Here is a 13,412-nt window from a genome sequence, read left to right on the forward strand (position 1 = left end):
ATCCATAAATCCAGTCTCATTACAGTCGTAGAAATTCAGTGATATACTGTATGTAGCTATTGGTTACTTTTTAACACATTTCCAAAGGCATGAGTGTATTGCAGGGATTAGGAGAACAGGCTAAAATTCTGGTCTCTTGGCATAAAACTCCTGGGACGTAAGGCAGGTGTATGGAAAATGTCCATTTACAGGTAAGCACTCAAAAGGTCACTTTACATGAGTTTTCAGAGTTGTTCAAAAGTTCCCCATAGGAAATAATGGGACTAGATCTGTAGACAGAACCACGATGATGGGGGGACCCTGGAACAAGGACAACCCAGGTGTCCTAAAAGAAGACCTCCCAAGTGTAAAATGCTAGGGTGACACAAAAGTATCCCTCTTGCATTACATTGTAAGATGCTGTGTGCCATAGTTAAAAAATGCAACAATTCAAGAGAAACATCTTCCCAGTGTTGATAATCTGAAGGACTCGCCAGTTTCCCCATAACATTTGAGCAAAAGGCAAGACTCATGAGTCCTTTGTCAACTGGTTGAACAAACTGGAGGACCTATGCAATCAAATTGACCCACTAAAATGTAAACGACCCAAGAAAAATAACTGTTTAAGTCTCATCTTAAGGATCTATAAAAAGAACCTACAGACTAAAATAAAAAAAAAGCGGAGGAAACATGGAAGTCCTGCAGATAAAACAGCCGCTAAAGCTGCATTAAAATGATATAAAAAGGCAATATTTATAGGTCAATCTTCGGCTATTCAAAAAAGTTTGAACTAGCATTAAACAGACCAAGAGAACGGTTTGCAACAGTAAAGAGATGTCTCATTCCTCAAAGTACTATTGTTAGTCCTGCTCCATCTAAGATAATGGCTGGCAATGTTAATGATTTCTTTTTATGGAAGATGGAAACCATTCAACAGGAGATCAATCAAAAGGCATTCACACTTACCCCATTACCCATTGAGAATGCCCCTGTGGTTAAATCCTTTGCATGTTCTGAGGTGGACTAACTACTCATGAAACCAAAGTCCCCACGTATGTATGTCGTAAGGAACAATACATTACACTTGAGGGATTTCATGTAATGTATTAAACTCTTCGACTACTGTGACCAGTCATTTCCTATCTGGCCCCGCCAGATATCCCAGTAGTGGCAGGATCATTGGTAAACTCAAAGTTGAATCATGCCGATGCTATTCTGGCAGGAATCCTGAAGTACCAGCTGCAGCGACTGCAGGTTCCACAAAATGCAGCAGTTCGGCTGGTTTTTCAGAACATTCAAATGTACGCTTGTCTCTAACCTTTGTTGCTCCTTACACTGGTTAGCTGTGGATCAAAGGGTCAATTGTAAGATGTTATGCTTGTTCTATAAATGTCTAGATTGATTGGCACCTTCCTATTTGGTTGCTAAGATCACTTACTACCGCCCCACTAGATCTCAAGAAATTACTTGTGGTCCCACAATCTGTGTGTTCTTGGGGGCGATAAATGATTTTCATTGTAAGGTCCACGTCTTTGGAATTCACTGCCCTTTGAAATAAAAAACAAACCCTCTTTAATTCTATTCCGGGAAGCTCTGAAAACGTACAGTTCCAGTGGCCTAGCCTTGGAGATGTACCTAAATAAAATAGTCCCTCTATAAATGAAGATCTGCACCTAAGTGCAGTTCACCCTGCCTGGAGCTTGTTCTAAATAAAAAATCAACTCAAAGTCAACACTGGCCAGTCCTTAAGGCAACCAGTGCAGGGTGACCCTGGCTCCCTTTGCAAGATCATTGCTGGGAAGTGCCAGGCTATTATTGAAGTCTATGTAAAAAGGACGAGTAAACTCGTCCTTGGCACTTAAAGGGCTAAGCTGCACACATCAAGTACAGTGAAGTGGGGCAGTGGTACTTTGTATCTTTTTTGTTTTTGTGACATATTTGTTACTTTGTCGATGTGTGTGTCCAAGACTGGCTGGTGGCACGGGATATTTTTCTACCATGTATTTTTGTTTTTCTAAGAAGCACATTTGCATTTGACTGCATAATGCCATTTTAAGTACTATAGGCCCAAAATGTTTGAGCCCCGTAATTTATTGCCCTCACCCTGTTGTTTGGTCGTCTTGTACTTTGGCCGTCTTACTGCCCTCGTCTTTACATTCCATATATGGAAATCGCTTTCCCGGGCAAAGCAGAGGTTGAGAGTATCTGGCTGGATGTGGGGGCTGCGACTGTCCAGTTCCAATCCACACTCAAGCCAGGGGTATGTCTTTTGCTGGGCCGATGTGGGGCAAGAGTTTGTCCAGGATTGTACAGCTGTGCCAATTTGAATGGTGTAGATCCTTATGCTAGATGGGCAAGGGGTGACCCTAGTTCGAATTTGGGATAAATGGAGTCCTACAGCCATTCTCTAGATTGTTGTTTGGAGCCAAGACCCCTATGAAGATTTGCAGGCAGCTGAAGACACAGTATGTTGGTTTAAGACCTCCAGGATTGCCTCTAGCCAAGTCCCGGCAAAGCCCTATTTCTGGAGCAATCTCCTGAAGCCTGCTGTCAGTGTTTCAGCCCTTTGGCTGGTGGGACCAACCGGTCCAGATCCCTGTACAGAGATTGTGCTCCTTTTGAGCCATTCAAAAGTGTCCCAGACATTTGGGGGGGGGTGATAAATCAAAGGTTCAATACTGGCGAGTAAGTGGAGAGATAAATAGTGCGTGATTTTATGCCGGTGGAAAATGTGTGGAACAAGGCACAGAGCAGGAAAGGCATGATATCTAAACTGTATTAGGCAATCCTGCTTAGTGAACGACGAAATGGTGCTAGGTTTAAAGAGCAGTGGGAGAAAGACTTGGGGAATTACTAACCGGAGAAGCTATGTAAGATGATGTTGAATGCCCCGTTGCATTGTAATCTGGTCACAAACACAATGATTCACAATTTCAAAATGCTGCATAGGCGACACCATGATCCAGTCAACCTCTCTAACATGTTTCAAGTGAGCTCCTCCAGATGCCCGAGAAGGCGTGTAGGCGACGGGAAATATAACACATTTGGTGGGACTGCCCATGCATCCAGATTTACTGGCCGGAACTTCTAAAAGATCCTCTGGCATTATTGTTTGGCGTCAAGCCGAGAGGATTCGAACGCTATAGACTCCCTGATATGTGGGAAGTACTACTCGTGGCTGGGGGGGGGGGGGTGGTTGCGGTTCTGCAAAAAAGGGAGGCCTCTTCTTTCCCGAATAGGGCCGACTGGCTGGTCAATGTGTGGGATATATTTCTGATGGACAAGCTCACATATATGGCACATGATGTTGGAGGGACCTTCATGAAGGCATGGTGGATATTCCTTGACAAGCATGCAAGGGGACCAGATCATTATTCACTTCCGCAAAAAATGTCTTCCTTCCCGCTGCATTGAGGGACGCATGTAGGGGATGAAAAGGGGGCATTAGACCCCCAAGCCATATTGACACGAGACGAGCGGGTGATTGAAGTATGTGTCCCCCATACCAAAAATAGAAAGATAGGGGTAGGATTAAACATATGGGGACAATGCATGTGAATGAAGAACGACGTCATCTGTTTAGGGACTAATAAGAGGGATGTAACGAGAGGGCAAACACCCTGCACCCCCCCCCCCTTTTTTTCTTCTCTCCACCCCCCTCTGGAGTTTGTTTTTCTATCCTCGCCTGGACGGGAAAAACCCCTTCTAAGGTCCAACAGACATCCATTAAATTGGGAACTAAATAAGCTATTACATGGCTCATCAGTTGAAGAAATCCTAGAAGAGGTGCTATATTAAAAGTAGATATTATTAATTCTTAGTGGGAAAATTAAGCCGCCTTTTGTTAAGCAGGGGAGAAGGGACCTAGAGGGGGGACAGAAGGACATGACTCTGACTGCAGGGAAACCAAACGTTTTTTTTTTTTTTTTGGGCTTTGAATAAACCAGTACAAATAGTCAGCACTGAGATGCATAATAAGATGGGAACGTATATAAAATAATCTTTGTAAGGTAAGTTTTACAGGTATACATGCGAGGAACTCCATGATGCATTAACCAAGAATGGCTAAGGTCAATCAGGAAATTACTTTCCTAAAGTTTATCAAAAGGTTACTCCATGTGGCAACAAGTGAATGTGGCTGAAGATAGCCGGGGACCATTTTTACTTTAGTGCAGGGCTTTATATAGTGCTGCTCTCCAGATGTCGTAGACTATGTCCGCCACAAACTCCATTGACTAAGCTGGGTAGGGCTGATGCTAGTTGTAGTCCAAACCATCTGGAGAGCCAAAGAATGCAGACCCCGACCCCAACCCCCCAGTAAATGATATGCGTTCTCCCCCTTGTGTCAAACTTGATTTATTAGAGACCTTGTAGCAGCTGGTCAGATTTTTGCAATATCTGCTGCATGTTTGGGATTTATAATGTAGTCATGGAATTCATAAAGCGCAAACTTAGCTGCGAAGCAACGCAGCACTGTTCTATATTTTAATGGCCTGGTTTCTCAGGCTTTTAATAAAAGTCCTATACTGGAAGGAGTGCATTTGATCATCTTGTCCAAAGGGGATAAACCTATCTGGGAACCCAGTGTACTAAATACAATTATACCTTGTGGCTAATGTTTGAAGTCTGAAGGAAATTGCCTGCCACTAGCACACGCTTACTCAATCATGCCCTATACTTGGAATTGCACTTAGTTTAACATTGAAGGAGTGCCCGAAACAGCTGATATGTGCTGCTATGAGAGACTGACCTGGTCAGAGAATATGGATCCGAAGGAACCCTCTGGATGCTGACAGCTAGCTTTTCTATCTTCTGGAATTCAGACATTGCTTGTGACCCAAACTGGCAAACTCGGGATTTAAGAACAGCAAAAAGAGATTCTCGCCAAAATGTTGCTTACCTGTAAACATGTACATCGTTACTTAACCTTCATCTAAGAAACCGTACTAATGCTGCTACATATTTATGTGGAAATTATTGAATGTTCTGTGTGGGCTGTATGTTTTCTAACGTGCCACCAGAGTCGCTCTCCACTGCTCAGTTATCGCTACACTAGATGAGCCATAAGCTGGCAACCCCTTTTTGCATAGTTTTGGCTCTGCACCACTCACCACATGAACACAAGACTAAGAGAATTTGTCTCATGTAGGGCCGGGCAGATTGATTGTATAATACAGTGCGTGAAAGGTATTTTGCGTTCTTAATCATTGCACTTAATGGTTTGTGAAAGAGAAATTTAAGTACGGTATGCAGGAAAGGAGAAAACATTTGATTTTTGTAATCCATTTTTTTCGTTCCAATTCGATCACTGCCACTTCGTTTTAATGAGCCCACAATATCTTTTGGCTTTTTTTCATGAGGACATGTTCTTCTTTCTGTTGTCCCCTTATTGAGTCTATGCTGCTTTTTGTTGCTGAGGCCTTTTGCAGTGAACCTCCTCACTTTTTAATTTGCCTCAATGTGATGTTTGTTTTTCAGCTGTTAATACTTATTCTTATTTCTACAGATGTCTCGCATGTACACTATTCCGTTATATGAAGACCTCGGTACCAGCACCCTGAAACCTTTCGCCCTGGAAGTGTTCTATCAAACCCAGCATCGGTTGCACCCCAATCTGCGCAAAACTATCCTGCAGATTTTAGCTCAAGGAGGTAACCCGGCCCCTTCCTGTTCGGACTCCAACGTGTTTTCGTTCAGTGACTCTTCCACCATGGTGCTTGGTGACCAAACACCGGAACCTTCTGCAGGGGCTATTTCACTCAGGGACGTGAATGTTTCAGCTTAGGATCACCAGCATGTGCCCATCAACGAGAGCATGGAGGAAGGAGGGATAAAGAGACGTTCTTTAATGACTCCCCGCCCACCCCTCTTCTAATCCATGCTTTTAAAGCTGCAGGACTCTGATCGCCGAACTTTGTTTGGATCCTCGGTCATGACAAGAGAACGTGCCTTGAATGTCCAGCCTGCACTACACTGCCTGGGGTCTGGATGGTCTTTTGTGCAGGAGCCAAAATGTCAGCCAGCGACCTGTGTCTCCGCTTTTAGCTGATGACTGTTAGTAAATGCATGGACAGTTCTTCCCTTTTGCGAGTTGTGCCCATTAAAAGCCAACCTACCACACTGATGCTGAAGAAGATGCCAAGGAGACCAGCGTGGGCCATGTCATGGTGTGATGTGCAACATAGCCTGATGCAGTCCTACCTGGTTTTTGCATCTGGGGATACTTTATTTAGGTATCCATACAAGGCTGCCAATAGAGAAGCTTGAAGCTGTGCTTCTTTCAGATGCTCTCATTAAGCCCAGAAATGTATGCAGGATCATGGTTGGGTGCTTTACTGCAAACGGTAGCTTTCTTTTGAAAGCTCAGTTCTAAAAGATGCTTGGCAAAACGATGTATCCCAGGTTTCGTGCGATTTGTGCTCTGGGTCAGTGAACAAGTCCCCCTCCTATCTGCGTATGTTATGTATTACAACCTGCTTGACTAGGTGAATTGGAAATGTGTGGCTGTTGGGGAGAAAACAGGGGAATGCAATATAAAGGAACCAACAAAGGGTTTGGGTGGGGATTATAATTGATTATTCCTGCAGTTTGGTTGGCTTCCACTGTTTTGAATATACAATATGCCTAATGTTCTGGATTCAAAAGTAAGCCTGCTGTTTAAACAGCCAGACGAATATCTCAGCACCTTTGCTGACCGAGCCTTGAATGTTAATCACAAGTGAGAGAACTGGGTGTGCTGTTAGATGTGAAGTGTAAAGTCTGTCCAAACCTCTGGTTAAAAAAAGAATTGGGGGCCCAAATTATCCCCATGATACAAAAAGGTGTGTTTCTTGTATGTACCACCCATTTACAGGTTTCATTACTTTGCTTTTACCTTCATGTCAGTTCTCGCACACATTTGTGTAATGAGCACACAGTGAGAGGTTCGCAAAATCGCCACTGAAAAGCATGTTATTTGTTCCACTATCCCTGTTGATTCGATTTTACAAAAGTGGATGAATGTATTTTTCACTGACTTGTACACCAGTCTATTTTTCCAGTTTAAATCTGATAACTTTTTTCTACTATACAGGAAAGTCACATTTTCCCCCAATGTTTCTCGGTCTCTTTGGTTTCTGAAATGCTTAAGATTTGGCATGTAGTTGTGTTCCATGCACGAGAAAAGCAATGGATTCTGCTTCAAGGCTTCATGGCGAGTCATGGATTTTGATGTCTAAGCATTTACACTAACACCCTCTTTGTGGCGAAAGGTAACCATCCAGTTAATTTCTAAGCATGGGTGGGTGGAACGATCCATTATGGGGCAAAGGATTTCATCTTAAACTGACTAGTCTACACAGTCGTTAAAGGGCAAGATCCCTGCTAACTGAAGACAGAAAAGTCTCCATGAATGTGCCCAAATACGCAGATATCCTTTTCCCCCTACTCTACTCGATATGTTCTTTCTCCTGCGAGTATAGTAACCTCATTGACCACTGTCTTGGCACCATGATACCCTGGGCCTTAATCGGGAATTGCTCATTCGTTATTAACCTATCTGCTCGTTGGTGTGGTGATGAACCATGAGCAATACTCTTCTAGTGTTCAATATTGTGTGCCTTGAAGCATTAACCATGGGTGAAAGTCTTTTTTTTACTTTTTTTTTTGTTTTTACAAAAGCCAAGAGATAAATCTAGACCCCCTAAACAAGGATAGAGGTGCATAGCCAAGCTGGCACAGGGTACAGATAACGAGCCAAGCAAACATAAACTCCATTCAGTTGCAAAAGGGTTATGTAATTTAAAGATGAGAGGACTTATTGGGAGGGAGGATGGAGGCGGAAAAGGTGTCACTGTAGAAGACTGGAGTGTCTAATACATAGCAACACTTATGTTGGTTTTCGTGGTGCTGCATTATGATGGGAAGAGAGACCCATGTATTCTCCAGTTTCATGTTCTATGCCTGGGTTGAAAGTGCTCCACCATCTTTGCCAGTGGACTTTGGCAAAATCTAGCTGCTATGATCACTTGTGTAGCATTTTTTCAAAGGGGTTTTTGGAGGGGTCAGTGGGGTTTGTATCTCAGGGGTACTCTTTTGGTGTTTGGTGGGAGGGCTGTGTTCATGAGGGCGCTTGAGTTTTTTTTTGCCATATTGAGTTCAAGCACGTTGCAGGTGTGGTGCTATAAAGTATTTCAGCTATTGTTTTTTCCACCTGAAAAGGTCTACCATATACCCTGTCTTCCCCTCTCCCTCTTCCCTTAAGGCCATAGTGGGGAAAAGCAATAATCGGCTCAGGTGACCGGAATACTGTTTTCTTGGTAGTAGGGAAGTCCAATCCATCTTCTATGCAGACTGTGGGATATCGAAACCCAGTTCCTACCCTCTCCATATTTTTAATGTTAGCTTGGAAGAATGTTTAGCCTTTCTTCCTGAATGATCCAGATATATGTTTGCTAAGACTGCTCTGCCGGATCTCTGTTCTCGGTGAGTTGGAATTTATTTCTTATTGTATGTATCTTTTTTAGGCTGAACTCCACTTCATGAGTATTTTCCTCTTTAGGCTTACATGCTGCATCACCACTGCCGGCAGTGACAGTCTGTCTGCGAACACCGACACAAGCCACTAATGTTGTGCACAAGACTTTACGTTTTTTATGTCTCACTTTTTAATTTAATTAGTTTTTTTAACTCTTCAGAAGAATTAATTCTACCCAGTTTTGAGGGGGGAGTATTTTTAAAAAGAGAACACAAATGCAGTGTAAACAATGAACCTGACAGAATTAAACTGAGCTGTGTGATGAAGATGTCTTTATCTTGTGGTGTTTTGTCTTGTTTGTTACATTTTTATTTTACGGTTGAGATGCAATTTTTAAGCTGACATTAACCTGTGGGTATATCATAGAATGGAGAAACCCCATACTTTGAAAACAGAAATTAACCACTCACTCGGATACGCATTTAAGGGGTACACCTTAAAATGGGTGTTGTAAGAGATTACAATCGGGCCTAACCAAAATTGTGCAGTAATGATTGCTGTATCCAGTCCACTTTCCCCAATCCCCATGGACTGCCAAGACATGCACTATAGCTTTCTGTGCTGTGAAGGAGTCCTTTTAAAAGAACTGCGAGATGTGTGCACATGCATGGCTGCAGACTTCACACACCATCTCCTTATGCACTTAGCTGTGCCCGTAACTGTCCTTTTCCTCTGCTGCTCGCTGTGGGTTGTTCCTTGATCAGTTGTGTACTTTAATCGTATTTAAGGACATAATCTTTGCAAAAGAAACTGGTCAAAAGAACATTTGAACATTTGGAACAGTTGACGTGAGCCAGGTGAAGAAAGTGAGTGTTGATGTAAGTTAGACAGGCATAGGAAAGCGCAAACTGGGGGCAGGTAGGATCAGTCTTTACAGTTTTTGACTTTACATAGTCTGTCATTTAGTGGATGGTGCCGAGTAATGAGGCGTCAGAAATGTGAGGTGGACAACTTTGTGAAGGTTTTTGAAAAGATGCCGTTTTATTAAATGAAAAGGTTGGATACATGCCTCCCTATCCTTACCCTGATGAGGATTTCCCTGCCTAAAATAAACTAAAGAAAACTCTAACAAAGGAAATGTGTCCCTCACACTTATACATACAATAATAAGTTATATACATAAAGTTATATATATAAATATATATTTCTGAGGCTTGTGGAATCTGCTTAGATCACATGCTGTGCATAGGCCGACATCTAGTGGAAGCTGCAGAGTATTTGTTGTTGTTTTAGAAACTCGAAAAGGGACGTCGACAGGGCGTGCCAGTAATACTATCCCTAGTGTGATGTCCACTGTACCCATGGTCCTTCACGCGTCGAGATCCCTCAGATTGTTTTTTTTTCCACCATCGTGAGCGTCACTTCTCGCAGCGTTCAATTTCGGCTGATGCCATTTGCTTATAAGTTTAAATATAGTTACTGTTTCTGTCCTTTTCCTTCCGACATCGACACGTTCATTGACATGGTGGAAAAGACAAGACCGCGCCGTCGGACGAAGTCAAGATTCGACTGACCCTTTTGGCCTTGGAAAGCCCACCGGGCCTAGGCCCTTACAGTAGAGAGTGTGGGGGGCGAGCATTGTACAATGCATTTTCCCTCCATTTCCCTTTATCGCCTGGCTGCCTTTCCCAGACATGGATAAAACACCATTTAAATTCTGCCCCACATGTAATAAAAGATTTCTGTGGATCGACAAACATAGTGTGCAACCTGTGTTTGAACCGTGACCACGACGATGGGGCACTGTCGAGCTTGCAAGCTCTTTAAACCTAAGACCCTTAAAGATCGCAGAACCAAGTGCTGGGCCCATCACGACATGCAGGTCGAGGCTGCCATGGACGTGGAGGGAGCTTCCAGTGATGGCAGCCTCAGTCTTTACGGACAGAGAGGGCGACTGGGAACGGCCAAGTTCCCAAGTGCAAGCCCCTGATCCTAGAAGACAGGCTGGTGTCTCTGTTATGGGGACGACACCCAGTGGCAAGAGCACTTCTACTTCACACGCCACTAAGCACACACCCCGAAGCGATGAGTCGGCGCCACCGACCAAACGCCCAGATACTGCGTCTAAGGGAAGATCTGTAGATTCCCTGTCCTCTGGGCACTCGAGGTCCCGGTCGACCCATGACGGGCTCCGTAAACCGAAAGACGCTGCCCATAAAACTACATCGACCGAACATCGGCAGACGAGGTGGAGGTCCTTTCCAATTCCGAAAGTCAACACATCTTGTCAAAATCGGCTGTAAAGCCTAAAAACACTGGGTTGTTGCACCTGGTTAAAACACATCTCCCAGAAAGCCTGTTAAAGACTACTCATTCTAAGAAGTCTTCCTCAAAGTTCTAATCACAAGGACAAGTCTCATAAGGACAAAGACGGGTCTCATAGGGACAAGTCTACCCTTTCCAAAGAAACTTTTACCTGTCCCACAAGAAGAGGGTTCTTTGGCTGAGGCCTTAAAAAATAAGGGCCTACCCACACTTACACCTTCAGCACAAGTCCCTGCCATACCTTACCCTGGGGTCATCCCCAGTTCAGCCCTATGGACGGCAGAGGAGAATAGATAGCAAAAAATGTCATTCTCGACATCACCCTAACATTTTCAAGAAAAACCCTCAGGCTGTCAAATTTTCAGAATAGGCCTCCTACTGCTCAGGCTTCCAGCTCTCAGCCCCTATCTTCCACTTCTCAGCCACTGTCTTCATCCCAGCCACCAGCGAAAAGGTCTTGCACTACTGCTGACCTTTGACATTCATACAGACACTGAAGGGGATAATGAGGACTACCAACACTCTGATGAATACGGTGGTGGTGGTGGTGATGATGATGAAGAGGCAGAGGTGTATACTATGTCTTCACCAATTCAACAGGATTCCCCAGTGCCTGATTATCCGGTATATAAATCAGCCCTTATTCAATTACATATTAATCAAAGCAGCTGAGCACTTCGGTATTCAAACACAGGAGACTCAGCAAGACAAAGATTTTGTTGAAGCTATCCTGGGAGACAAAAAGGCCCCCACCCAGTTTATCCTCATCTTTAAGTCTGTCCAGAGAAGAATCCAACCTTCACTGGAGACACCCAATCAAACACGGGCAGTAAACCCACGGGTAGAAAACCTTTTTCACCCAGCACCATCGGACCCTTTATATATCGGGGACAACTTAAGCCGGATTCACTCATTGTCACAACTACCCAAAAGAGGGCAGGCATATCGCTAGCCTCTTCAGAGGCTCCCCCAGATAAGGAGAGCAAGAAGCTCTACACCATGGGAAGGAAAGTTGCGACTTTGGCAGCGTTTCAAACTAGGATTGCCAATAGTTCCACACTGTTGGCGAGCTATGATTGCCATAAATGGGATGAGATTACAGCCCTCCTTGACTCTGCTGCAGAAGTCTAGACTTGGCCTAGTCGCAGCGGGAGGCAAAGCCACTGCCAGCTGCATTCTCAAGAACAACCGTGGCACTGCAGATAATGCAGGGCTGTATTATTGCGGAAGGAACCATTATCAAGCGTCACGCTGGACTACGCCAGTCTGGCTTTAAGCTTAAGATCCAAGCAACGTTACTCAACATGCCAGTGGAACCGACTGCTTTTCGTCAAAGCGTTAGAGGATGCTCTGAAATCAGCCAAAGAGAAATAAGATACCCTCAAATCCCATGGGCAACTGACTAATAAACAACCTGGCCAGAGGGACGGGAACAATGTTTGCTGTTTTTGTGGCCAAAATTCTCTCCAGATACGGACAAAGTCAAAATTCATCATGGAACAACCAGGGTCAAGCGTCCCAAGGTTACCCAAGAGGCCAGCACAGATCCCGCTGCCGAGGGACAGCCTCCACATCTAGAGGTGGAGGAACACCTCCCAAATAATGACAGCCCGCTACATGTCCCCCTCCCATGCCTCCCCAGTAGGGGGACGGATTTCACATGTCACCCATGCATGGGAGGGAATAACCACAGACAAGTGGGTGCTATCACCCGTAGTGGGAGGTTATTGTGTGGAGCTCCTGAAAAACAATCGAACCATCCCCCGCGCCAAAGGAAGAAGACAAAGGAAGAACAGCTCATTCTGATGGAGGAAGTCAACGTGCTGTTTCTCAAACACACCATCGAGATTGTGCCGTCCAACGAGATAAACAAGGGTATTTATTTGACATACTTCCTTGTTCCAAAAAAAGATCCAACTATGCGCCCAGTATTAGACTTGGGCCTTGCACACACTTATGTAAAGCCACACAAATTTTGCATGACAACGCTACAAGAGGTAATCCCTCTGCTAAAGCGGGTGGGGGGGGGATTACATGGCAACACTGGATATGAAAGATGCCCATTTTCATATTTAAATGGTCCCAGTGCACAGAAACCAGCACTACCAATTCAAGGTTCTACCCTTCAGAATAGCTTCAGCTCCAAGGGTATTCACCAAGGTACTAGCGGTGGTGGTGGCGCACCTGCGCAGGGAGGCAATCCCAGTGTACCCCTACCTGGACGACTGGCTGATCAAACACGCAAAGAACCATAAACCCTCTCTTCCAATTGGGCTTCTCAATAAACGAGAAAGTCAAGTCTTGTACCAAACACAACAAAACAGTTCCTAGGAGCTGTATTAGCTACAAGAACAGGCTTGGCCTTTCCATCTATTGAAAAAGTGCAGAACATGCTTTGGCAAATACCCCAGTATCAAGCCGGTCTCCAGATAAGCTTACGCAAAGCAGTGCATTTCCTAGGCATGATGGCATTGTGCATATATCTAGTCCAACATGCACGTCTGCGCATGCAACCGATGCCGGAGTGGTTGGTGAAACAGTGGTCTCAGGCAAGCGGTCAGTGGTGAGATCTAGGGGTTGTTTCGCCAACACTAGTTCAGAACCTACGCTGGTGGTCAAGAAAAAACCTGTTAAAGAGAAAACCCTTTCACGA

The 13,412-nt window shown here is 44.4% G+C and overlaps 1 protein-coding gene across 1 annotated transcript in view; it reads left to right on the plus strand.

The window, feature by feature from the left end:
• Window positions 1-8,760, plus strand: part of RNPEPL1 (arginyl aminopeptidase like 1) — a 422,807-nt gene extending 414,047 nt beyond the window's left edge. Inside the window, exon 11 of the mRNA XM_069618841.1 lies at window positions 5,486-8,760. Within this exon, the coding sequence (XP_069474942.1) occupies window positions 5,486-5,764 (279 nt within the window). The 3' untranslated portion in view covers window positions 5,765-8,760. The remainder of the gene's footprint in view (window positions 1-5,485) is intronic.
• The last annotated feature ends 4,652 nt before the right edge of the window (window positions 8,761-13,412 follow it).

The sequence above is a fragment of the Ambystoma mexicanum genome, chromosome 10 (assembly GCF_040938575.1).
Source record: "Ambystoma mexicanum isolate Mex_15411 chromosome 10, UKY_AmexF1_1, whole genome shotgun sequence".
Lineage (NCBI taxonomy): Eukaryota > Metazoa > Chordata > Amphibia > Caudata > Ambystomatidae > Ambystoma > Ambystoma mexicanum.